The 27,470-nt window shown below is 47.7% G+C and overlaps 1 protein-coding gene across 1 annotated transcript in view; it reads left to right on the forward strand.

Annotated features, from left to right (window-relative positions):
- The first annotated feature begins 6,639 nt into the window (after positions 1 to 6,639).
- Positions 6,640 to 27,470, forward strand: part of LOC138750238 (craniofacial development protein 2-like) — a 67,188-nt gene continuing 46,357 nt past the window's right edge. The window contains exon 1 of the mRNA XM_069912362.1: positions 6,640 to 6,700. Within this exon, the coding sequence (XP_069768463.1) occupies positions 6,695 to 6,700 (6 nt within the window). The 5' untranslated portion in view covers positions 6,640 to 6,694. The remainder of the gene's footprint in view (positions 6,701 to 27,470) is intronic.

Raw genomic sequence — 27,470 nt, forward strand, 5'->3', positions numbered from 1 at the left:
GCTGGCGCGGGTCAGCAAGGGTCGACATAACAGGTGCCTGGAACTGTCATGAGGATTCTAAGGGCTGGTAGAGGTAGGTAAGGAGGGGGTAGTTGTGTACCGACGAGGGATTGCTGAGTGAGAGGCCACATGCATGGGACTTCGAGACAAGGAGCCTCTGATTGTACAGGGATGGGGCCTGTAAATAGACCCGCAGACATCCAGCACACAGCATCTTTGACCCACTACCATCAGGAAGGAGATATGGAGGAACAAAATCAGGCTGCCAGACAGGGAAATAACTTCTTCCAACAGGCCGTGAAATTGACAATGCAATGCGAGTTGAATGGGTCCGTGGAATGAAAAGGATGAGAGGGATATGGACTGTTTGCAAGCAGCTTGGCCATCAGAAAAGAAGGGCCAAAAGGATGGTTTCGGAGTTGTCTATCTTGTCCACACTTTTGAGTTGAATCCTTAAATAATTCATGACAGGCTGGACTATCATTTTAGATGGAAATTTTAGATTGACACATGCAGCCCGGGAACAGGCCCTTTCAGCCTCTGAGCCACAACCACTCAATTACACCAATGACCTACAAACCCCGGTATGTTTTAAATGGTGGAAGGACCAGGAGCAACTTGTGGAAATGCACGCAGACACAGGAAGAATGTACAACTCCCCAGAGACAGTGTCAAATTTGAACCCGGCTCGCTGGCCCCTTATCAGCGTTTTTCTAACCGCGGCACTAACCTCGCCACTCTCAATTATTCCCAGGGTTCTTCCTCCTACTTTCCATGAGCTGTGATTGCTTCCAATTCCAGTGCCCATGTTTCCCTGAGACTCTGACCCCTGCCCAGTGACTCTGTCCCTAATGCCTCTCCCTGGACAGATGATCACCAGTCTCTCCTGGCTCTCACCCAAATTTTCTTGCCCAATTCCACCACCTACAACCCCCTCGTCATGGCCCACCCACTCGCCCACAGGGCCAAGGGTAGCAAGGTGGGGGAAGGTCCAGCCTGTAGTCACAAAGCTTGTCGAAGGACAAGTGAGAGCAGGAGTCCTGGGGCAAGAGGTGAAGGGCAGTGTGTACTGTAGCAGCCAGCTACACAGGGTCACAGCCTCCAGGGTGGGGGGAGAGAGAGAACTGGCTCAGATGGGACAGATGTCCCGGTGCCAAGGGTCAGGGAATTCCCGGCTCGCTGGCCCCTTATCAGCGTTTTTCTAACCGCGGCACTAACCTCGCCACTCTCAATTATTCCCAGGGTTCTTCCTCCTACTTTCCATGAGCTGTGATTGCTTCCAATTCCAGTGCCCATGTTTCCCTGAGACTCTGACCCCTGCCCAGTGACTCTGTCCCTAATGCCTCTCCCTGGACAGATGATCACCAGTCTCTCCTGGCTCTCACCCAAATTTTCTTGCCCAATTCCACCACCTACAACCCCCTCGTCATGGCCCACCCACTCGCCCACAGGGCCAAGGGTAGCAAGGTGGGGGAAGGTCCAGCCTGTAGTCACAAAGCTTGTCGAAGGACAAGTGAGAGCAGGAGTCCTGGGGCAAGAGGTGAAGGGCAGTGTGTACTGTAGCAGCCAGCTACACAGGGTCACAGCCTCCAGGGTGGGGGGAGAGAGAGAACTGGCTCAGATGGGACAGATGTCCCGGTGCCAAGGGTCAGGGAATTCCCGGCTCGCTGGCCCCTTATCAGCGTTTTTCTAACCGCGGCACTAACCTCGCCACTCTCAATTATTCCCAGGGTTCTTCCTCCTACTTTCCATGAGTGTCTGGGACACTGCCACCGGCAAGGAGACTGGACCACTGCCCTCCCCACATCACCACCAAATGGGGGTCTCAGGAGCAGCTCAGGTTCCAAGGCCTGTCAGTGGGGGAAGGGGGAGGTTTGGGAATTGGGGAGGGGTAGTTCTGAATGGTGATCGAGAGGATCGGTCCAGTGGGAGGACAGTCATGACAGACATGAGGGCTGGGGCTTCAGGACAGATCCCGTGGGGAGGCAGGAGCTTTGGGGACCAGCCGGTGGGGGACAATGGCTTTGGAAATGGACCTGGTGGGGGTCAGGGGCTTTGGGGAGAGACCAGTGGGTTTGTCGGAGGACCTGTCGGGCAAAAGAATTAGTGACAGACCAAGTTGGGAATGGCATTGGGGATGGACTCAGCAGGAGATGGGCTGTTGATGGACCCGGCGGGGATGCGTTTGGGAATGGATCCGGTGGGGGATGTTATTGGGATGGATCAGGTAGGGGACGGTATTGGGGTTGGACCCAGTGGGGGACAAGATTGGGGATGGACCCAGCGGGGGGTGGGATTGGGGATGGACTCGGAGGGAGACGGGATTTTGGATGGACCCGGCGTGCACAGAATTGGGGATGGACCCGGCGGGGGACGGTATTGGGGACAGATTCAGCGGGGGACGGTTTTGGGGTTGGACCCAGCAGGGGACGGGATTGTGGATGGACCCGGCAGGGGATGATATTGAGGATGGACCTGGCGATGTCAGTTTTGGAGATAGACATGCTGGGGGATGGACCCGGCAGGGGACTGCCCATTGACTCCGTCTTCAATGCCTCACACCGGCCGGATTATCACCGTTCTCTTTCCCAGGTCTCACCCAAACTTTCTTACCCCAATTCCACCACCTACAAACCCTTGTCATGTCCCACCCACTCACCCACAGGGCCAAGGTTAACTAGGAGGGGGAAGCTCCTGGCTGTGGGCACACAGCTCGTTGAAGGACAAGTGGGAGCAGAAGTCCTGGGGAAGAGGTGAAGGGCAGTGTGTACTGTAGCAGCTAGCTGAACTGGGCCACATTCTCCAGGATGGTGGGGGGAGAGAGAGAGAGAGAGAGAGAGGACTGGCTCAGATGGGATAGATATCTGTGTGCCAAGGGTCAGGGGATTCCCCAGCTTTGTGAAGGTATGGGACACTGTCAACGGGAAGGAGATGGAGCACTGCCCTCCCCACATCTCCACTGTCTAGGGGTCCTAGGAGCAGCTCAGATACCAAGGCCTGTGGGTGGGGGAAGGGGAAGGTTAAAGAACTTTGGTGGGGTAGTTGTGATGGGTAATCGATTGGAGAGAGTCCCAGTGAGGGAACTGGTCTGGTGGGAGGACAGACCTGATGTTGGGCCTTTGGATACAGGTGAATTGGCGTGGGGGACGGGGACAGGGACTTTTGGCTGGGCATGTTGTGGGACAGGGGCTTGTTGAAAGCCCTGGTGGGAGACAGGAGCTCTGGAGACGGTCCAAGCAATGGGTGGAGCATTGGGGATGGGCCCAGTGGGGAATAGGGGCTTTGTTGACAGGCCTGACAGTATTTTGGGGATGATCTCAGCAGGGGGAGGGGTTTGGGGACAGGCCTGGTGGGAGATGAGGGCTTTGGGGAAGGGCCAGGTGGGTGACAGGGGACAGTATTAGGGAAGGACCCAGAGGACAAACCACCCCTGGAGCTCTGGTTCACCTCGGGTCACTCACCTTGGCCCACGGACGTGCTTTCAGAGATCTGCGGGAAGCTGAATTCGTTGCAGTTTGGGTTCATCTCCCGGATCTGCTCCCTGGATGAGGTCCGCCACACCTGTTGGGACAGAAATCACCTTCACTACTGGCTCGGGGTGGGGGGAGCAGGAGGGTGACAAAGGGAGGGAATGCAGTGTATGTGTACCAGGTCATGGACATGGGACGAGCCCTAGAACTGGGGTAGTGGTGAAGGCTGAAACGTTAGGGGCATTTAAGAGGCTCTGAGTCACGTGGATGAAAGAAAAATAGAGGGTTATGAGGGAGGAAGGGGTTAGTTATTTTTATTTTGGTATGAATACATCGGTCGGCACAACATCGCGGGCTGAAGTGCTTGTACTGTGCTCTCATGTTCTATGTTAAACGTGTCCTGTCAGTCTTTCAGCAAGCGGATATGTCGGGGAAGGACCGCTGCCGACTGGCATATTCCAGGCTGCAGGGGTAGATGCTGAGGGATGCACGGAGGCTTGGCATAGCCAACACGAAGGCACTATGGGGATGGATCATAATCCTTCCATAACCGTGCACTGAGAGGCTGAGACCAAGGGGAACTCCTCCAACAGCAGAGGGGGGCAGTAACCACACGGTATCAAAGTGGTGGCAATGAAGGTAAACAGAGACGTATGCAGCAATGTGCAGTGAAGGGAATATCTGGATACAACAGGAGGAGGAGAAAAGACTTGGAATGGTCTTACTCTTTGGAAATAATTTGTAAATAAAGTCTATTTTGCGGGGTTGGGGGGAGGGGAAGAGAAAAGCCCTACTCAGTCAACTTTGCTTCATGAGATACATTCTCCGATCCAGAAAATCTATTCTGCACCCGCTCCAGAGTACAACATCAAATTTATTACCCTTGGATAGCACAAGTACGACCTGATAAAACAGAGTTCTTGGGATAAACATACGCAAACACACAACCAAGCCCTCACACAACAGACAAATGATACATGAGCAGCACGTCCAGAAAAAATTACTCGATATTGTTGAATAAATAGCAGAGTCGAGGAGTATTTGTATGAGCAGCTCATCAATCGTTCCACGTTCTCCCTGCCTGGAGGAAGAGGCTGTTCCTGGGCCTAGTGGTACTGGCTCTGAAATTCCTGGATCTCTTTCCCGACGGGAATAGCTGGATGATGCTGTTGGCCGTGTGAATGGGTGCTCGATGATTTTGTCAATGATCATAGTGGATCACATTGATATTTGGGGTGGTGAGGGGGTGGGGCAGTGTTGCTCTAGCCCACTTTACGTCCTGTGGATTGACCTCTGATCATTTTTTAAAAATATTATTTATAAATAAAATCCACAAAGGATTCACAAAATTAATAATAACACAAATAATATATAAATACACTTGTCATAGTTAAAAGAAAGAATAAAAAAATCCCCCCCCCCATTAAACCACCCCATCTCCCCTCCATCCCCTTTCTAAAAGAAAAAGAAGAAAAATGAGGACAAGGGACCCCCAACAGGAGAACCAATTACTTTAACGTTCCTTTTCAAAAACTGAGGCCTTAAGGAGAAAGGGAATGTTAGAGCCACCTTTGTAAATATGGGGTCCATATTCTTCCACAATATATGGTTGAGGCGGCCTGCTCACCAGGACGAAAGCCAGTACACAAGATGGATGACGAATGCGGTGACTACACAGATCCTGTGGCAACCAATCATCTTCGTCCCAGGTGACATCCCGCACAGTGGGAAGCAATGAGCAATGACGAGAACACCCACCAATCCGAGGCTGGCTTTGCCATCTCGAAAGACCTGTCATCAGTAGCGGGAGAGTATATAAGCAGAGCTGCCAGTTCAACGAACCAGTCTTCGACTTCGACCACGGGTGTGTATCATTCATTCCACACATCATGGTGAGTGTGCTGGATATCGGTGCGAAGGAAGAGACTTTCACCATTGACCACCTCAAACCAGCACATCTGGACATTAGCAAATTCACCCCCCACGACCCAGATATAGGCGACCGAAAGCAGCGAACAGCGCTGGTTCTAGGGAGGTGGGGCATCATGCTAACTGGGATGCCACCCTGTACACAAGATGGCCGACGAATGTGGCAACTGTTCAGAGTCCACGGGGACCAACAACTTTCATACCAGGGGACAACGCACACGGCAGGAATCAACAAAGAAGGGAACACCGAACAATTGGAGGCCGGCATGGATGTGACATCACTCCAGTCGACAGCAGCAGGGAGAGAATAGAAGCAGAGCTGCGAGTGTAATAAAGGAGTCTTTGACTTTGAATGTTTGGGCGTGTGTCCGCCTTTCCACCCATCACAGTAGCGCGCACGCTCAAATTTCACATCGAATGGTCTTGCTCATCTTACATCGGGAGTCACGTGTACAGTTTCCTTACCTGAAGCATGAGAAGTGCACAAAGATCGTCAGATTTGTTTCTGGGGTGTTTTAAGCAGGTGATAGAAGGAAAGTTTGAATGTGGATCTCTTGGTCGTTGGTAAAAAGGGAGATGACCTTACAACATTATGAGAGGACACAGCAGCACGGATCGAGAGAGGATAATGCAAAGGAGCCGAACACCAAGTGTCACAATTTCCCAATAACCGATCAGCTGCTTAGACTTTAAGAAATGTCTTCAATGAAAATGTAATATCCTTGGAATTCTCTCCGCTTTTGAAGGTGCATTTGAAATTGGGATCCATGGACTTGTGATGAGTTTATTGCCGTACCCACTCGTAGAGGGATCATATGCATTGAACTTAGATGTAGATACTTTAAAAAAAGTAGCACACATTAAATTGGAAACGGTAATAAATATGAAGGAAAGATTGAGAATAAAGTCTCCCTTGCAGTTGGGGTACAATGTATTTCTTGAAATCAGAGGAATCCTCGAGCCAGGACAAAGTGATCCTGTGTTTCCCAAGGATTTGATTGTTGTTGGATTAGTAAAAAGTGGAAGGGCCGAAGGGTCTTCTGATCCTTCGACTGCTTGATTTGTCTTCTGATGCTCATTGGGTTCACCTGTGTATTCGCTCGCTCGCTCGCTGATTGGTTGCTTCAGTTACGCGAGGCAACGGGTTGATTCGGTGAGGCCGCTATTTGATTGGACGCTGAAGTCGGGTTGGATTGATGGGCGGTTTCGCGGGCTGATTGGCTCTTGCTGTGAGGAGGCGGGACATTTGCGGCAGCGTCGTCTGCTCGGGGTCCGTCGTGTCGCTTCTGGCGCGAATGGGAGTAAGTTGGCGGAGGCGCCGGAACCTTCCACAGCCGCGCGGTCCAGGGAAAGCGGGCGACCCGCACCCCACCGGCCCCACCCGGGAGCGGCCGGTACCGGCGGGGTGTTTGGGTGGAGCCGAGGTGTCGGTGCGAGGCTTGATGCCGCCGACAGTGCGAGGCTGGAGGCCGCGGGGTTACTTGCAGCGGGAAGGGGCGGGGCTAGGTGATTGGCATGTCTGGTTTGCGCATGCGTGGTGAGTTCGCGCATATGTTGCAGATACGCATGTGCCGATTGAGGGCGACGAAGCGAACCCTTTGCGCAAGCGGCAACTGAACACTGGCGCATGCGCACAGAAATTAAGATGGCTGCGCCCAGCTAATGGACCCTGAGTCACAAAGTCAATCCTATGACTGTTCTCGTTTGTCAAATCATTTGATTTTAAAAATAGGCTCTAAGACTTCAGGGCTCCTCGCACGGGGGCAAAACCCCGACTTGCGATCATTGTGGGGTCTGATTGAACCTTAGGTCTACACTATGGTCGCAGGTCCGGGAGGACCTGTCGGGGTCATTGGGTCGCTGAGGAAGGGATGGAAAACCAATCCATTTTTTGCTTCCCAATGCTCATAGAATGTGTCTGATTCCATCCGTTTTTCCTGTTGTTGTATCACATTCTTCATAAAGTTAGATGTTATTTTTTAAAGTTGTGTCACCTGAACAATAATGCTCCAATCCTTCTGATCCTGACGTACCATGTGTTTTAATGTTTCTCAGTTACTTGATCGAATGCCTTAAAAAAATAGGGACTTTGGTGTTAAAAATACAGAGTAAAGATTTCACCAATCCTTTTGAATTTATGATCTCTGGGATTTCTCGTCAAGTTTTCTATTTAGGTTGGTGTATCCATTCGTAGCATCCGCTGCGGCAGCGCTACCAAATAAAGAGACATCCAACCAAGGTGAGTGTAAAACAAAGACTGGCTTTTCTGGTTTAAATTCCCCACGTGTGCTCACTGGCCCACCCACTTCTGGTGACGTACCCCTGACTTCCAGCTAGCTGGCCGCTACGCGGAAGTGAAGGGCATCTCAGCCTGCACATGGTGCAAGGCCCAGGCTCCTTCTCAGTGGTAAAGGGGACTCTGTGCCATCTTGGACTGTCCAAGTGTTGCAGTGATTTGGCCTTTTTTGCTTGCCCAGTTGCCTGGTGCGCTACAATATCAGTGTTGATAAGGGGGAAATTCTTTCAAAGTTTTATTCACTTTTATTACAGAATTCTTCCTAGTATATCTGTGTAACATTGAAAGTTATGGGTTTTCATGAACAGGGATCATGATTTTACTCATAATTTGGTGAGCCAATGGATAGGACAGTTTTTGCTCATGCCCCATGGGAAGCAAAATAAAAATGAAGTGACAAAATTAGAAAGGTTTGTTGACCCTTCCTTTTAAGCAGGATGTCAGGATAACCTTCATGTTGCTTGCTGAATTAAAATGTGATTTGTCAGTTCTTAATGGCAGCTGCCATATTGGCATTGCAAGGAGAGATGGGAAATGGGTCAGGTCCTTGCTGGTCCCAGTAATGCAACGTAGAAAGATGTCACGGGGCTGAATGTGGTTTAGGGAGGGAGAGGGTATTAATTTTTAGGAAAAGTATGTGGCCAGCCACCTATCAATATTTTTTTTATCAAATAGAAATTCCTGCTGGTAGAAGCCATTTCCTACTTTGAACAGGCCCAATGTCATTATCCAAGCAGATATTGTTAAGAGCCCAAAGGATCCCAAAACTGTTAGGTCTGCTTTGTTCATGAATGAGTGAGACAAACACCAGGCTGAGTCGAAATCAGGGTTCTTTGTTCTTTATTACCGGATTGCAACACTTGCGACTAACAAAGTTAGTCGGAGAATGCATTCTGCCGTTATCAGCAAAATGGTGATTTTTTATACCCTTGGATACATGCTTAGAACATCATCATATCATTACTTGTCCAATGACTAAAACTGTTGCTATCCTTTCCCTGCTAGCTTCCTGCCTCTCAATCCATCAATGTCTCTCTTATCTTATAAGTACAAGGATGCATTCTGTTACTCCTTAGTACTGGGTGACTCCTTCTCCGGTCCCATCTCATGATGTTTTACCTAACAGGAGTACAAGGACACCTCCCCTTCTTGTTACTGCCCTGTACAGGGTAACTCCCTACACATTCCCATCTCATGATGTTTTACCTTACAATCCCTCCTTTGTCCTCTTTAGAGGACAATCTCGCCCTGACTATGCTACCACCGCGTTACATTAGTTCGCCTATTATTGCCAAGCTCTATACGGGTTCTGTTCACAGGGCAGTTCGGCTGGTGGGCGAGGGCTCCCCCAACCCTCCTTTGCGTACACCCCCCATCCGTCACCCCGATCCCATTGCCCGTTTACAAGTTTCATCCCATTTGCCCCCAAGCAAAAAACTAGCTAACCCCCCGTACATTAGTAAATTCCCAAGTTAACATATGGTCTACAATCTAATTCATAATACTTGTTCTACAATCTGATTAATGATGTTTGTGTTACAATCAATGTTATAATATTTAGGTTACAAGCAAGGTTAAAATTATATGTGTAACAATCTAATTCACAATCCCTCCTTTCCATCACATTCCCCTTCAGACTCAAGATCGATCTCAGCAACTTTCTCCGCCTCCTGTAATGTGAGATAGTCTTGCTCCACAGCCTGCACAGCTTGATATTTCCGAGGCAGTTCATCACGGTCAGCAAAGGCTCTCTCTATGGTCCTCGTGACCAGCGTTCGAATGCATGGAATACAACAACAGCCACAAGTGATAAAAATTGATACAGAAATGAACAAACCCAGCAAAAGTTGTCCTAACAATGTGCTCCATCTCCCAAACACTCCCTGTAACCAGGATAAAACAGGATTGGAGACTCCAGACTGGGCTTTTAATTCTTTCGCCAATGCCCTAAGTTTCGTTAACCCCTTAGTGAGTGATCCATCTGGCCCTGTGTTATTAGAGATAGAAGTGCAGCATAGATCTCCAAACATAGCACACACTCCACCTTTCTCTGCCAGGACCATATCAATCGCTATCCTATTCTGAAGTGTCATAAGGGAAGTTTCTGACAGTTGTTGATGTATTGCCTCAACAACGTCCCTGGTCAAATTTGCAAGGCGCTGGACATTATAGTGAATAAGGTTGATCCTATTAACATTCTTATTTACAGTGATGGGAAATATTGCACTAAAAACAGGAAAGCTTTCAAACCCAGCTGCAATCTCATCGGCTAATTTAAATTCGTCCGGAATATTCCGGGCTTGGCCAATGGCATCAATCCATACCCCATCAGGGTTCCTTCCTCCCGGCCCCAAGAGTCCAACACTCCTCCTTTTTCTCCACAGCCAACTCTCTGTGTGGCGCAATTCTAGGGAATCCTCGTCTCCCTCCTGCCTTTTGACAATCAGCACTGGCGCATTAAGGGTTACTAGAGCACACCGACCATCCTAGTTAGCGGGGAGCCAGTTGTACAGCACTCTTCCTCCACAAAACTCATCTGTGTAGTCATTCAATCTGCTACAAGTCTCCTTAGTTTCAGATTCATTTTTTTTGTTATGGGACCTCAAAATCATCCCCTGTATATGTTCATGATAACCAGTAACCTGTTTGGCTGCCCTGTCAGGCACCCATGTGGCGTTTTCCCTGCTAATAGTAGGTCGTCTACATACTGAATCAGTGTAACATCTTCCGGGAGCTTTAATTTCATTAGGATTTCGATAAGGGCCTGATTGAACAGTCCTGGACTGTCCTTATAACCCTGAGGTAATCTAGTGTATGTGTACCGATGTGCTTGGTAAGTGAAAGTTAACCAGTCTTGGCATTCCTCAGCTAAATTCAAGCAGAAGAATGCGTTTGCCAGATCAATGACAGTATAGTATTCGTGCTCCGGACTCAGAGCCCTAAGTGCTACATATGGGTCTGGGACTGGTCTCCCGATGGTCTTGGTAGCCAAGTTAATCTCCCGGAGGTCGTGTACCATCCTCCAGTCTTTTCTACCCTGTTTGGGAACAGGCATGATGGGCGTGTTCCACATACTGTCAGGTGCCGCCCTTAAAACCCCTGACTCCATTAACCCTTCTATCGTTCCTTTAATACCCTCCTCCTGACTGGGCGACAAGCGGTATTGTTTTCTCCATATTGGTTTCTGCCCGGGGTTGGCCAATTCTAGAAATACCTCTCCTTTTATTACTCCCACATCATAGGGCCCCGTTGTCCATATATGTGGACTCAGATTAGAAAGATATTTGTCTGAGTCTCTGTGATCAATATTTTCTCCTTCTATGGCTCGGTCTCTTTCTACTTTCTCATTCACTACCTGGTCCCATGCTTCAATATTCAGTCTGACAAATTTTCCTCCCTCCGGGGTGGAATATCCCGGGATTTCTGTCTACCTGTATTCACACCCTATCGCTTCCTTTACCATCGGACCCAGCTGTCGAGCGTGATGATCTTTGTCAATACCCAAGGTCACATGAGGCACACTTTCTACTCCTAAGCAGAACCACTCCATTTGTTCTTCTGTCATGACAACCATAGCAGCTATTCCCTCCTTACCTACAAAGATAAATGGACAATGTATCGTTTCTGTCTTCCCTTCTTTTAGAGAGTCCCACCTCTCCTCATATTCCTGGTCCGGGTGGATGGTGTAGTTTAATGTAACATGCATAGGATCTAGTGGATAATGGTAATCCCCATACCGAGGAATACTGGCCCTCCACTCAAAAAACTGTTTAATCAGCCCTGGGCCTGGTTCATCATACAGTAGCCGACTCCAGAAAATACTAACCTCCACAGAGTCTTCTGAAGCGTTAGATGGGGTCATTACTATAAACTGTCCTCCCCTTCTTATTGTATCCCCTGGGTATGTTAACCGAAGGCCCTTCTCAGAACATTGTATGGTTATTCCTAGTTTGGTAAGAATGTCCCTTGCTAATATATTAATAGGGCAACTTGGCACAACCAGGACAGGCGTTTTAACCCTTTGTCGTCCAAATGTCATGTCGATGTTATCTGTATAGGGCTGTGTTTCCCTTATCCCGGAGAATCCTATTGTAGATAATGTTTTGCCCGAAAATGTGCTCCCTGGGGGTTTTTTAATCACTGTCGTAACTGCTGCCCCTGTGTCAACCATAAATTCAATTTTTTCTCCATTTACCGTCCCCCAAATTTTTGGTGGCTCCCAGGGAGGCGTGATTTTTGATTCTCCAGGGCACCTTCAATAATCAACTTCAGCACCTTCCTCAATATAGTCATTACACTGAGGTGCCTGGACTTGTTGATCACTCTGCCACCCCCCGATTCTCTGGGGCCCATCAATGTGTCCACCCCTACCCCTTGCTTGTCCTCTTAAGTTTCCTCCTCTTCCCCGATAGCCTCTCATAGAGGGTAATCTTTTTCCCCTTGCTCTCCCAGCCTCCGGACAGTTCCGCTGGTAGTGTCCAGGATTTTGGCAGTACCAGCATACTGCATGTTCCCCTCTATACATTGTACCTAGCTGTCTTTCCCAACCATTTCTTACTTGGGGTCCCGGATTTATCACTGGCCCCATGACCTGTGGGACTATCTGTTGGGCCGCTAATTTAACCCCTATATGTTCTATGGCTCTCACCAATTTATCGGTTGTCTTGTCCACCTCCTTCTGGGACGCACTTTCTGACTTAGCATGCTCTGATTGACGATGTCGTTTGATTGCATGTGTCAGGTGTCTTTTCCACAAATCCTCTGACATTGTCTCTAATCCCACAATGTCCCTTAATTTTGCTTGAACCGTAGCAGGTAGTCCGTTTATTATCCCATTACGAAAGTGAGCCCTTCCTAAGGGGCTGTGGTCGGGTCTTTCTCCAGTCCCTGTTTCCCATAAGTCCCATGCTCGAGTGAAATACTCGTGTGCAGTCTCTCCTTCCTTTAGTTGAAGGGTTACCAAGGCATCCAAACTATAGGGTGTAGGAAATGTTTCTCTAAGTGCTTCCCAAAATTTATTCCGAAGTGGGTTAAATTCTATTTCATCCCCCAATTTACTGCTTCTTACAATTTTCTCTATTTGCTTCAGGGCCCCTTCTGCCTTTAATTTTATCATGATAGTTCTGACATCTGCGAGTGCTAATTGTTCTTGGCAGGTTTCTCGCTCAAAACAAGAAATCCATGGACTAGCCCCATTACTCAACGGAGGTAGTTTTTTCATTAAACTCTCTAAGTCCATTCATGACCAGGGTACATATTTTTGAGTTCCCCGTCCCGTGATCAGTAATGGGCATTGATATCTCAATTTTGGGGATTTCTGCTCCTTCTTTACTCTTGGCATGCATTTATTTATCCCACCTTGTTCTGACTCTTCTTCGTCACTGTCACTGTCCCTATCAGCTTCCAATGTCTCAGGGTCAAAGGTATATTGGTCACGTTCATCTCTAAGATAATCTTTTCGGCCATAGTTTAGTTGTTTCACATCTTTCTCTTTTGTTCTAACTATGTCCAGGTAGGCATGTCTATTTTTCTCCCTCCCGAGTCTTTTCCTTTTACTTTCCTCCCATGGTGGATCGTATCTCGTTTCCTCATCTGTACTACACTTTTCGTCCTTTACTCCTATTACCATTCCTTCAGCTTTAATTTCTCCTGACAGTGTTGTAGTTATCTTTTCCACTTCCTTAAATACACCTACCATTAATTCTTTTTGATCCTCACTGATCTGCCCCAGCACATTAATATCTCTGTTTAAGTTTTTAATGTTATCCTGAACCTTTTTCATGTTCCATTTCTGTATCTCTAACTCCTTTTCTATTTTCTTGGACTCCAGAGGGGTCTCTACATCTATTACTCCCCCTTCTATTTTTATTAAAGGGGCCTGTACCTCGTCTGATGTGTCCCTATTCCCGAGGTTCTTGTCACACCCCAGTGTCTCAATATCTGGATATAAGGGACGTGACTCCAGTGTCCCATCTGGGGTGCCAGAGAGAGAGAGAGAGAGAGAGAGAGAGAGAGAGAGCATAGCGAGAGAAAGAGATAGAGAGGCAGATACACAGAGCACAAGAGATAGAGAGAAAATGTCTTCAGATTAACACTTTCGTTTCAAAGGTTTTAAAAGGTTCTCATCCTGTGATCACTGGTCTGGATCAGATTGGGTCTCCCACCACTGGGAACTATCACTCCTTCCTTCCCTCCCACCTCGAGTGAGCTACACGTCAGCCCACAATGTCTGCCCTGATCCTGCAATGGTGGGGGTGCGGGAAAGAGGGAGGGAGAGAGGATAAAACAGGATCCCATTTGATGCGGAGCTGGAATTGTGGGCACAAAATTAAAACCAAATTGTATTTCTCTGCCCTGCCCAACCTGGGGATTTCAGGGCAGCACCGCCACAGATTGGGATTGGGAGGGGGAGTGGGTGAGAGAGGAGGGGGGGGAGAAGAGAGAGAGGGGGAGAGAAGAGAGAGGGGGGAGGGTGAAAGGAGGGAGGGAGAGAGCAAACCCGGACACTTCGTGGCTGGAAACTGGAAACAGGCACTTTTCCTTTCCCTTCTGTGTTTTGTTTCTTCCAGCTTATCTAAGACACTACGTTTTAAAAATTTTTTTTTTCTCTCACCTGTCAGGAACATCTCAGTGCCCCCGGGTAACCAACCCCTCTTCCTCCAGCGGTCTACACATTTTCGGAGCATTTTTTGTTTTTCCAATGCCGCATTACTGGTATTTCGCTCCTCTAATTCCTGATTAATTTCCTTAATAACTTGGTCAAAAGTCTTAGCAGGCAACTGTACAGCCATAGCTGCAGGACCGCTTTCTAATGCCTGTTTTAATTTAGGTTCTTGTCCGTTTAGGGGATCTATGTCAACGAAAATTGCTTTTAAAAATGTCTCCTTGCAAGCTGGATGACTAATATCTTTTAAAGGAACAGTCTCTAAGTCTTGTCCTCCAATTGACTTCAGACTGTCCTGTATACTCTGATTGCTCGTTTTCCACTCTCTGTTTTCCCAAAGGGGTCTGAAAGTTAAATTACAACTAGAAAACCAAATATTTGGGCTATACTTTTGTCCTGTTTCCCTGTACCAATCTATGAATTTACGTAACTTTATCTCCTTGGTGATGTTGGGAATACCCTCATTTAACTTATCAAAAGTATTTCGAATAAACTGGGTGTCTCTTAGGAGTTTGTCAACTTTTTCATTAATATCTCCTACCTGATCCGGACACAGCTGTCGCAGCCTTCTGTCGTCGTTCTTGTTCACCAGGCAGGCGTCCCTGAGTACTTTTTTTGTTGTCTCAAGGTCTCTAGTGTCTGCTGTGGTATTCCACCACGGCGAATTGGGGAAATAAATTCTTAACTTCTCAAGTGTACAGACATTATCATACCTACCGGACATTTATAAGTCAGTCTCTCAGATACAATTGAGGCCAATAAGCCTGAACCTTTGTTTTCTTTCAAAGCCCAACCTTCACGTGGGAGATTTCTCCTCTTAATAACCAGTTTAGGGCAGAAAACTCAGGTCCTCAATTGTTTATAGACCACCTTCTCACTCTATTGGACTTTGCAACGACACAATAAAGACTTTTAAACTCTAGTAGTTTCTTGCGAAGCACTTAATAAATGTCATTCAAACACCTTAAGGACTTTTATCTTGTCTGTAATCACTTACGTGTTACAATCCTGGCATGCGACCTTCAATTGTGGTCGTCTAATTTGTCCGATCTCCAATTCTTACTGACAATCATAAAGATTTTAAAAAAAAGAGAATTTTGTTAAAACAGGCTTCTCTGGACCTTTTTATCAGCCGGCTGAGATGATTGTCAGAAAAAACAGAAACCGTCGTCCAGTGTTCACTCACCCATCACGTCGGGGTCACCAAATTGTTAGGTCTGCTTTGTTCATGAATGAGTGAGACAAACACCAGACTGAGTCGAAATCAGGGTTCTTTGTTCTTTATTACCGGATTGTAACACTTGCGACTAACAAAGTTAGTCGGAGAATGCATTCTGCCGTTATCAGCAAAATGGTGATTTTTTATACCCTTGGATACATGCTTAGAACATCATCATATCATTACTTGTCCAATGACTAAAACTGTTGCTATCCTTTCCCTGCTAGCTTCCTGCCTCTCAATCCATCAATGTCTCTCTTATCTTGTAAGTACAAGGATGCATTCTGTTACTCCTTAGTACTGGGTGACTCCTTCTCCGGTCCCATCTCATGATGTTTTACCTAACAGGAGTACAAGGACACCTCCCCTTCTTGTTACTGCCCTGTACAGGGTAACTCCCTACACATTCCCATCTCATGATGTTTTACCTTACAGAAGTCAAACATACTGGCCGATAATTACTTGGCCTACACCTACTGCCTTTTTTGACCAACAGAACTATATTTGCAACCCTCCAATCCCACGGCACCACACCCTCCTCCAGTGATCTTTGAAAAATCGCTGTCAGTGCCCCCGCTATTTGTTCCCTGACCTCCCTTAAAGTCCTGGGAAAAATCCCATCAGGACCAGGAGACTTATCCACTTGAATTGACCCAAGAAGCTCCAAACCTCTCACTTTACTAATCCTTATCCTTTCCATAACTAACCCCTTTGCCTCTCTTATCTTGTATAGCCCAATGTCTGTTTCCCTCGTGAATACAGATGAGAAAAAAATGTTCAATATTTCTCCCATCTCATACGGTTCCTGACATAGTTCACTGGTCCCATCATCCAGTCGACCTATTCTATGTTTAACCCTCCTTTTACTGTTCCCATACCTGAACAAACCCTGAGGATTCACCTTCGCCTTATTATCTATGGACACCTCATCCCTTCTTTTTGTCTTTCTAATTTCCCTCTTCAAGTTCTTAAGAGTATGTCAAAATGATCACTGGATCCGAAGTTCTCCCTAACGCTCACCTCTGTCACCTGCCCCACTGCATTCCCAAACAACAGATCGAACACTGCTCCCACTCTAGTTGACGTCTCAACATATTGCTGCAAAAAGCAATCCTGAACACAATGCATAAATACTAAGCCATCCTGCCCTTTTACTGACTGCGTTTCCCAATCGATGTTTGGAAAATTGAAATCCCCAACCAACACCAACCTATTTCACCTGCATATCCCACCTATTTCCTTGCACATTTGCTCTCCTCGTTCCCTTTCCCCATTTGGAGGCCTATAATATACCCCATAATAGTAACCTCACCCTTCTTATTTTTCAGCTCTACCCACACTGACTCTCTTGACGAGCCCTCCAGTCTATCTTGCCTCAGCATTGCTGTAATATCCTCCCTGACATTTAATGCCACACCTCCCCCTCTTAATCCACCAACTCTGTCACATCTAAAGCAGCGAAATCCTGGAACATTCAACTGCCAGTCACAACCTTCTTTCAACCATGTCTCGCTAATGGCCACACATCATAATGCCACATGTCAATCCACACCTTTAGCTCATCCAGCTTTCTTACTACGCTCCTTGCGTTAAAATAAATACAACTCAGGGATCTCCTACATCCTACCTTCTGCATATCCTCCTCTCTTCCATTCTCACAATTTTCACTGCAACATCAGTTTACTACTTCCTGCTTTTCCTCCCTCAAATTATTTAAACTTGTCTCTTTCCTTATCCTACTAACCCTCACCCTACTGTCCTGGCTGACCTGAAACTCTGTCCCCAACCATATCAGTTTAAATCCCTCCTGACAGCCCTAGCAAATGCCCCCACCAGGAGAGTGGTCCCTCTGGGATTAAAATTTCACCGATCATTATGGTATAGGTCCCAGCTTTCCCAAAAAAGGTCCCAGTAGTCCAAGAACTTTCTCTCGAAATAAGTGGAACAGGAAGGAAAACTGTGCTAGCCTAAAAGGAAGAGGTTATTATCTGGAGAACCCTGATGGGCCAAGTTTTATCAGCGAAACATTGAGGTGACTAATGGTTGTAGCTCAGTTGTGGAAATTCCGGAACAACAAATCTCTCTCTGAAAAACCAACGGAACTTTCCTGAGTGGCAAAGCCTGATGAACTTTATACATGTTCAATTCTGTGCACAGTGTCAGAATTGCCTACAACCAGTGAATTTAGAAGAATGAGAAGTGAGATTGAACTGTGAACCAAATAACTTTTCTTAAATTTACAAACACATCATACACGTGCGCTTAGACTTAGAAGGGGATTAAGGTTAGTTAATAGAGATAAGTTAAAGTTTGATTTTCTTTTCATGTTTAAAGATAATTAAAAACAACTTATCTTTATATAACTACTTGTCCTGGTGAATGTCTATTGCTGCTGGGTTTTGGGATCCTTTGGGCTCATAACACCATAGTCTGGCAACGTACATGGACCTCCTTCCCACTCCATTCATTTTGGACCCCCACATGAAGAGGGAAACTTCTCTGGTAACTGCCAGGGCAGAGGTGTGTGGGATGGGCCACACCTGCATCTCATGCAGCAGTACCGAGAGCACCTTGCACCTGATGACCTTGTTCTTTCCCATTACGGAGAGGGAGTGTCATTCCCACAGACCCAATTTCTGGTGGACATTTACAATTGTCTCTGACCAATTCTTGTAGCATGCCTCAGCCCCTCCAAGCCAGTTTCCCGACACCTTCAGGTAGTCAGATCTGACTGTGAAGAGGACAGCGGATTGATTTACCAAAGTGCATTGCCTCGCTTTTGTTCCAGTTTACCCTGGAACATAGCATTGTATTCTTCCAGGCCCAGCCACTTCCAGACGTGTAAAACTCAGCCGTTCTCCCAAAGCTGGGGGTTTCTGTGCTGGTCCCTGTCTCCTGGAGTTGGAATTCTCTACACTGCTCCCTGTCTCCTGATATTGGTGCTTTGTTCTCCACCAGTCCCACAGCACAACACTGATCCCTGGATGGAATGTAGAGGTACAGAGGGATCAGTGAAAATATGGGTAATTTTGCCAGGGTCGGGTCCATCCAGGAGCCTGATAACAGCAGTGAACCTGTGGAAGGGAGTGATAGAGGACATTCGATGGTGCACCAGCAGGACACTGCTTAAGGTGCGGATTCCCTCGGGCTCTCGAGGGGAGAAGGCGCTGGTTATTCCAATATTTTAGGTGAGGCAGGGTCCAAATTAGAGCTGGCGCAGGTCATCAACGGTCGATATAACAGGTGCCTGGAACTGTCATGAAGATACTAAGGGCTGGTTGAGGTTGGTAAGGAGGGGGTAGTTGTGTTCCAATGAGGGATTGATGAGTGAGGGGCCACATGGATGGGACTTTGAGACAAGGAGCCACTGATTGTCCAGGGATAGGGCCTATAAATAGACCTGCAGATATCCAGCAGACAGCATCTTTGACCCACTACCATCAGGAAGGAGATATGGAGGAACAAAATCAAGCTGCGAGGCAGGGAAATAACTTCTTCCCACAGGCCCACAGATTGACAATGTAATGTGAGTTGAATGCGTCCGTGGAATGAAAAGGTTGAGAGGGATATGGACTGTTTGCAAGCAGCTTGGCCAGCAGAAAAGAAGGGCCGAAAGGACTGCTTCAGAGTTGTCTATCTAGACCAGTCATTTGAGTTGAATCTTTAAAAAATTCATGATAGGCTGGACTATCATTTTAGATGGAGATTTTACATTGACACATGCAGCCCGGGAACAGGCCCTTTTCAGCCTATGAGCCACAACCACTCAATTACACCAATGATCTACAAACCCCGGTACATTTTAAATGGTGGAAGGACCAAGAGCAACTGATGGAAAACCACGCAGACACGGGAAGAATGAACAACTTCCCACAGACTGTGTCAAATTTGAACCCGGCTCGCTGGCCCCTTAACAGCGTTGTTCTAACCGCGACGCTAATCTCGCCACTCTCAATGATTCCCAGGGTTCTTCCTCTGACTTTCCATGAACTGTGATTGCTTCCAATTCCAGTGTCCTTGTTTCCCTGAGGCTCTGACACCTGCCCAGTGACTCTGTCCCCAATGCCTCTCCCTGGCCGGATGATCATCGCTCTCTTTCTCGGCTCTCACCCAAACTTTCTTACCCCATTTCCACCACCTACAACCCCCCTGTCATGTCCCACCCACTCACCCACAGGGCCAAGGGTAATGAGGTGGGGGCAGGTCCAGGCTGTACTCACACAGCTTGTCGAAGGACAAGTGAGAGCAGGAGTCCTGGAGCAAGAGGTGAAGGGCAGAGTTTACTGTAGCAACCAGCTGAACTGGGCTACATTCTCCAGGGTGGGGGAAGAGAGAGGACTGGCTCAGATGGGACAGATATCCCTGTGCCAAGGGTCGGGAGATTTTCCAGCTTGGTGAAGGTATGGGACGCTGCCACTGGCAAGGAGACTGGACCACTGCCCTCCCCACATCTCCACCATCTGGGGGTTCCTGGAGCAGCAGGTTCCAAGGCCTGTCGGTGGGGGAAGGGGGAGGTTCAGTAACTGGGGTGGGGCAGTTCCAATGCATGATCGATTGGAGATGAGCCTAGTGAGAGGATCGGTCCAGTGGGAGGACAGACATGATGGGGAATGGGCCTTTGAGGCAGGCCCATTGGAGGGCTGGGGCTTCAAGATGGGTCTAGTGGGGAGGCAGGGGCTTTGGGCACCAGCCAGTGGGAGACAATGGCTTTGGGAATGGACTTGGTGGGGGTCAGGGGCTTTGGGGTGGGACCTGTGGGGAATTGCGTTTGTGGGAGGACCTATCGGGCAAAATAATTAGTGACAGGCCGAGTTGGGAACTGTATTGGGGACAGAATCGGTAGGAGTTGGGAGGACCCAGTGGGGATGCGATTGGGATTGGATCCAGTGGGGGATGGTATTGGGGTGTGATCTGGCGGGGGACGGTATTGGGGTTGGATGCAGTGGGGGAATGGATTGGGGATGGACGCAGCGGGGGATGGGATTGGGACAGATTCGTCTGGAGACGGGATTTTGGATGAAATCGGCAGGGACAGGATTGGGGACGGACCCGGCGGGGGGTGGGATTGGGGACGGACTCGTCGGGAGACAGGATTTTGGATGGAGCCGGTGGGAACAGGATTGGCGATGGACCCGGCGGGGTATGGTATTTGGGTTGGACCCAGTGGGGACGTGATTGGAGATGGACCCGGCGAGGGATAATATTGAGGATGGACCTGGCAGAGGAAAGTTTTGGAGATGGACCCAGTGGGGGATGGACCCAGCAGGGGACTGCCCACTGACTCTATCTTCAATGCCTCACACCATCTTTGCCGGATGATCACAGCCGGATGATCACCGCTCTCTTTCCCAGGACTCACCCGAACTTTCCTACCCCAATTCAACCACCTACTACCTCGTCGTCATGTCCCACCCACTCACCCACAGGGTCATGAGGAGGGGGAAGCTCCTGGCTGTGGTCACATAGCTCATTGAAGGACAAGTGGGAGCAGGATTCCTGGGGCAAGAGGTGAAGGGCAGTGTCTACTGTAGCAGCCAGCTGAACTGGGCCACATTCTCCAGGGTGGGGGGAGAGAGAGGACTGGCTCAGATGGGACAGATATCCCTGTGCAAAGGGTCAAGGGATTCCCCAGCTTGGTGAAGGTATGGGATGCTGCCACCAGGAAGGAGATGGACCTCTCTGCCCTCCCCACATCTCCATTGTCTGGGGGTCCAAGGAACAGCTCAGATTCCAAGGCCTGTGGGTGGCAGAAGGGGGAGAACTGGGGTGGGGTAGTTGTGATGGGTGATCGATTGGAGAGGGTCCCAGTGAGGGAGGACAGACCTGATGGGGGATGGGCCTTTGGGTACAGGCAAATAAGGGAGTGGGGTGGGGATGGGGACTTTGGGCTGGGCATGTTGGGGGACAGGGGCTGGGTGAAGGCCCTGGTGGGAGTCAGGAGCTCTGGGAACAGTCCAAGCAATGGGTGGAGCATTGGGGACGGGCCCATTGGGGGTCAGAGGCTTTGGAGATGGGACCGGTGGGGGATAGGTGCTTTGTTGACAGGCCCGGTGGTGAACAGGGTTTTAGGGATGATCTCAGCAGGGGGGAGGGGTATGGGGACGGGCCTGGTGGGAGATGGGGGCTTTGGGGATGGGTCTGGTGGGTGACAGGGGACAGTATTGGGGATGGACCCAGAGGACGGAGACAACCCCTGGAGCTCCGGTTCACCATAGGGTCACTCACCTTGGCCCACGGTCATGCATTGATCTGCGGGAATGTGAATTCAGAGCAGTTTCGGTTCATCTCCCGGATCTGCTCCCTGGTTGAGGTCCCCAACACCTGTTGGGACAGAAACCACCTTCACCACTGCCTCAGGGTGGGGCAGCAGGAGGGTGACAAGGGGAGGGGATGCAGTGTATGTGTACCAGGTCAGGGACATGGGACGAGCCCTAGAACTGGGGTGGTGGTGAAGGCTGAAACGTTAGGGGCCTTTAAGAGGCTCTGAGTCACATGGATGAAAGAAAAATGGAGGGTTATGAGGGAGGAAGGGGTTAGTTATTTTTATTTTGGTAGGAATACATCGGTCGGCACAATATCGAGGGCCGAAGTGCTTGTACTGTGCTCTCGTGTTGTACGTTAAACCTGTCGGTCTTTCAGCAAGTGGAGATGTCAGGGCGGCAACACTGCCGACTGGCACATTCCATGCTGCAGGAGTACATGCTGAGGGATGGATGGAGGCTTGGCACAGCCAAAACGAAGGCACTATGGGGATGGATCATAACCCTCTCATTACCGGGCATTGAGAGGCTGAGACCAAAGGGAACTCCTCCAACAGCAGAGGGGGGCAGTAACTACAGGGTATCAAAGTGGTGGCAATGAAGGTAACCAGAGACGTATGCAGCAATGTGCAGTGAAGGGAATATCTGGATACAACAGGAGGAGGAGAAAAGACTTGGAACAGTCTTCCTCTTTGGAAATAATTTGTAAATAAAGTCAATTTTGCGGGGTTGGGGGGAGGGGAAGAGAAAAGCCCTACTCAGTCAACTTTGCTTCATGAGATACATTCTCCGATCCAGGAAATCTCTTCTGCACCCGCTCCAAAGTACAAGGACAAATTTATTACCATTGGATAGCACAAGTACGACCTGATAAAACAGCGTTCTTGGGGTAAACATATGTAAACACACAACCAAGCCCTCACACAACAGACAAATGATACATGTGGAGCACGTCCAGAAAAATAACTCCATATTGTTGAATAAATAGCAGAGTCGAGGAGTATTTGTATGAGCAGCTCATCAATCATTCCACGTTCTCTGTGCCTGGAGGAAGAGGCTGTTCCTGGGCCTGGTGGTACTGGCTCTGAAATTCCTGGATCTCTTTCCCGACGGGAATAGCTGGATGATGCTGTTGGCCGGGTGAAGGGGTCCTCGATGATTTAGTCAATGATCTTAGTGGATCACATTGATATATGGGGTGGTGGGGGGCAGGATGGTGTCCCCAGTGTTGCTCTTGGCCTCTTTAGGTCCCGTGGATTGATCTCTGATCATTTTAAAAATATATTAATTATAAATTAAATGCACAAAAATTAACACAATTAATAATAATACAAATGAAATACAAATATACGTGGCATTTATAAAAGAAAGAATAAAGAAATCCCCCCATAAACCACCTCATCCCCCCTCTATCTGGACATGAGCAAACTGGCCTCCACTCAGCCCCCACGACACAGATATAGGTGACCGAAAGCAGCGAACAGCACTCCAATCACTGGTTCTGGGGAGGTGGGGATCATGCTAACTCAGAATCTACCCTATGCACAAGATGGCTGACAAACGTGGTGACCATGCAGAGTCCATGGGGACCAACAACTTTCATCCCAGGGGACAACCCGTAAGGAAGGAATCAACAAGGACAGGAATACTGAACAATCGGAGGCCGGCACGGATATGACATCACTCCTGTCGACAGCAGCAGGGAGAGAATAGAAGTAGAGCTGTCAGTGCAATGAAGCATCTTTGACTTTGATTTCTTGGGCGTGTGTCCTTCTTTCCACCCTTCACAGCAGCGTGCACGCTCCAATTTCACATCGGGAGTCATGTGTCCATTTTCCTGATATGAAGAATGAGAAGTGCACACATATTGTCAAATTTGTTTCTGGGATGTTTTAACCGGGTGATAGAAGGAAAGTTTGAATATGGATCTCTTTGTCATTGGAAAAAAGGGAGATGACCTTACAACATTATGAGAGGACACAGCAGCAGGGATCGAGAGAGGATAATGCAAAGGAGCCGAACACCAAGTGTCACAATTTCCCAATAACCGATCGGCTGCTTAGACTTTAAGAAATGTCTTCAATGAAAATTAAATATCCTTGGAATTCTCTCCCGTATTGAAGGTTAATTTGAAATTAGGATCCATGGACTTATGATGAATTTATTGCTGTACACATTTCTAGTGGGATCATATGCATTTAACTTAGATGCAGATACTTTGAAAAAAGTAACAGACATTAAATTGGAAGCAGTAATAAATTTGAAGGAAAGATTGAGAATAAATAGTCTCCCTTGCAGTTGGGGTACAATGTATTTCTTGAGATCAGAGGAATCCTGGAGCCAGGACAAAGTGATCCTATGAAATCTAAGGATTTGATTGAGTTGTTGGGGTAGCTGGAAATGGAAGGGCTGAGGGTTCTCCTGTTCCTTCGACTGCCTGTCTTCTGTCTTGCGATGCTGATTGGGTGCGACTTTGTGTTCGCACGCTTGCTGATTGGTTGCTTCAGTTGTACGAGCCAATGGGCTGATTCGGTGAGGCCGCTATTGGATTGGACGCTGAAGTCGGGTTGGATTGATAGGCGGATTCGCGGGCTGATTGGCTCGTGCTGTGAGGAGGCGGGACGTTGGCGGGGGCCTCGCCTGCTCGGAGTCCGTCGCGTCGCCGCAAGCTCAAAATGGAAGAAGTTAGTGGCAGCGCTGTGACCTTCCTCAGCCGCGCGGTCCGCGGGGTAACTCGCAGCTGGAGGGGGCGGGGGCAGGAGATTGGCAAGTCTGGTTGGCGCATGCGTGGTGAGTTCGCGCATATGTTGCAGATACGCATGTGCCGATTGTGGGCTACGAAGTGAAACATTTGCGCAAGTGCCAACTGACGACAGGCGCATGCGCACAGAAATTAAGATGGCTACCCCCAGCCAATGGACCCTTGGTCTTTTGTGCATTGTGTCTGTGTTCTCGTTTATCAAATCATTTGATTTTAAAAATAGGCTCTAAGACTTCAGGGCTCCTCGCACGAGGGCAAAACTCCGACTTGCGTCCATTATGGGATTTGACTCCATTACGGTCGCAAGTTGGGGAGGACCTGTCGGGGTCATTGGGTCGCTTAGGAAGGGAGGGAAAACCAATCCATTTTTCTTTGCTTCCCAATGCTCATAGAATGTGTCTGATTCCATCCGTTGTTCCTGTTGTAGCATCACATTCTTCATAAAGTTAGATGTTATTTTTTTAAAGTTGTGTCACTTGAACAATAATGCTCCAACCCTTCTGATCCTGACGTACCATGTGTCTAAAATGTAATGTTTCTCAGTTACTTGTCCAAATGCCTTGGGAAAAAAAGAGGGACTTTGGTGTTAACAATAGAGAGTAAAGATTTCACCAATCCTTTTGAATTTATGATCTCTGGGATTTCCGGTCATGTTTTCTATTTAGGTTGGTGTTTCTTGCAGACCTGTTTGGTTGCAGCAAGTAAGAAGTTATCGATTTGTAGCATCCACTGCAGCAGTGCTACCAAATAAAGAGACGTCCCCACAAGGTGAGTGTAAACAAAGACTGGCTTTACTGGTTTAAATTCCCCACGTGTGCTCATGGCCCACCCACTTCTGGTGACGTGCCCCTGACTTCCAGCAGTGACGTCATTGCATTGTGGCATCACTCTCCAGCTGGCTGGTCGCTACGCGGAAGTGAAGGGCATCTCAGCCCGCACATGGTGCTAGGCCCAGGCTCCTTCTCAGTGGTAAAGGGGTCTCTGTGCCATCTTGGACTGTCCAAGTGTTGCAGTCATTTAGCCTTTTTTGCTTGCCTGGTCACCTGGTGCACTACAATCTCAGCGTTGATAAGGGGGAAATTCTTTCAATGCTTTATTCACTTTTATTACAGAATTCTTCCTTGATTATCTGTGTAACATTGAAAATTATGGGTTTTCATGAACAGGGATCATGATTTTACTCATAATTTGGTGAGCAAATGGATGGGACATTTTTGCTAATGTCCCATGGGAAGCAAAATAAAAATGAAGTGACAAAATTAGGAAGGTTTGTTGACCCTTCCTTTTAAGCAGGATGTCAGGATAACCTTCATGTTACTTGCTGAATTAAAATGTGATTTGACAGTTCTTAATGGCAGCTGCCATATTGGCATTGCAAGGAGAGATGGGAAATGGATCAGGTCCTTGGTGGTCCCAGTAATGCAACGTAGAAAGATGTCGCAGGGCTGAATGTGGTTTAGGGAGGGAGAGGGTATTAATTTTTAGGAAACGTATGTGGCCAGACACCTATCAATATTTTTTTTGTCAAATAGAAACTCCTGCTGGTAGAAGCCATTTCCTACTTTGAACAGGCCCAATGTCATTATCCAAACAGATATTGTTAAGAGCCCAAAAGATCCCAAAACCCAGCAGCAAGAGACATTCACCAAGACAAGTGGTTTTTAAAACAGAAGTTATTTTTAATCAAATTTAATCATGAAAATAGAATTAAACTTTCACTTAACTCTATACTTAACAAACCCAGATTAACCCCCTTTCAATTCTAAGTGCACATGTTTGTAATGTGTTTAAATTTAAGAAAAGTTATTTGGTTCACAGATCAATCTTACTATTCCTTCTTCCAAGTTCTCTGGATGCAGGCAATTCTGCTGTGCACAGAATGGAATGTGTATAAATTTCACCAGGATTTGGTGCTCGAAAGGTAAATGTTTACCGCTCAGGATAGTTCTTGTAGGGTTTTTAGAGAGAGATTTGTTGTTCCAGGATTTCCACATCTGAGGTACCACCATTAGTCACCTCAATGTCTCACTGATGAACCTTGCCCCGTTAGGGTTTTCCAGATGGTAGTTATTTCTGCAAGCTACTACAGAGTTCCATTCCTCTTATTCCAAACAACAGGAGTTCTTTCTTCTGCTCAAGCTGTTGTTAGATAAACAAAACCCAGGTGTGACTTTCCTCTAAGCACCCTGCAGAAAAGTACTTGTAGCCATCCTGGCTCCATTTCCAAACAATGGTCATTCATTTTATGACATCTCTTTGATTAACATCAACTTGTGAATGTGAATAACATTCTCCAGAGATCTTCAATATTTCTTCAGTCTTTCAAATAAGATGTTTTATAATGTATGTGTGTGTATGTATGTACCCTACTCTAAATCTTACCAAAATCCCAAATATTACCAAATTCTCCAAATATATTTATCCATTACAATATCACGTAAGGAGCATTTAAGAGACTCTTAGACTGGCATACATGGGTGAAAGAAAAACAGGGTTGTAGCGGATGCACAGCGCGGTATTACAAACCACGATCATCAGTTCACAGACTTACCTGACACGTCGCGGGCTAACAGTGCTGGGTACCAAAGTACAGTGATTGGATCAGATGAAGTCCCTGCCTAAAGGCATGGGGCACTCATGGCTCGTAGCTTTAACCAGCTGGTCCTGTGGACCAGAAGGTGTTCACTAATATTCTCATTGACAGGCAGGGAATAAAAGGTCTGTGTATGTCTGCAATAAACCAGTCTTGAGATGACTACCTTTGTATGTGTTTGCCTTTATTGAGTAGCATCTACTGCAGTAGCTGCTACAGGGTATTTTTTTTTTGTTAGAAATATCTAGAACAGCACAACATCGTGGGCCAAAGGGCTT

The sequence above is a fragment of the Narcine bancroftii genome, unplaced genomic scaffold, assembly GCF_036971445.1.
Source record: "Narcine bancroftii isolate sNarBan1 unplaced genomic scaffold, sNarBan1.hap1 Scaffold_109, whole genome shotgun sequence".
NCBI lineage: Eukaryota > Metazoa > Chordata > Chondrichthyes > Torpediniformes > Narcinidae > Narcine > Narcine bancroftii.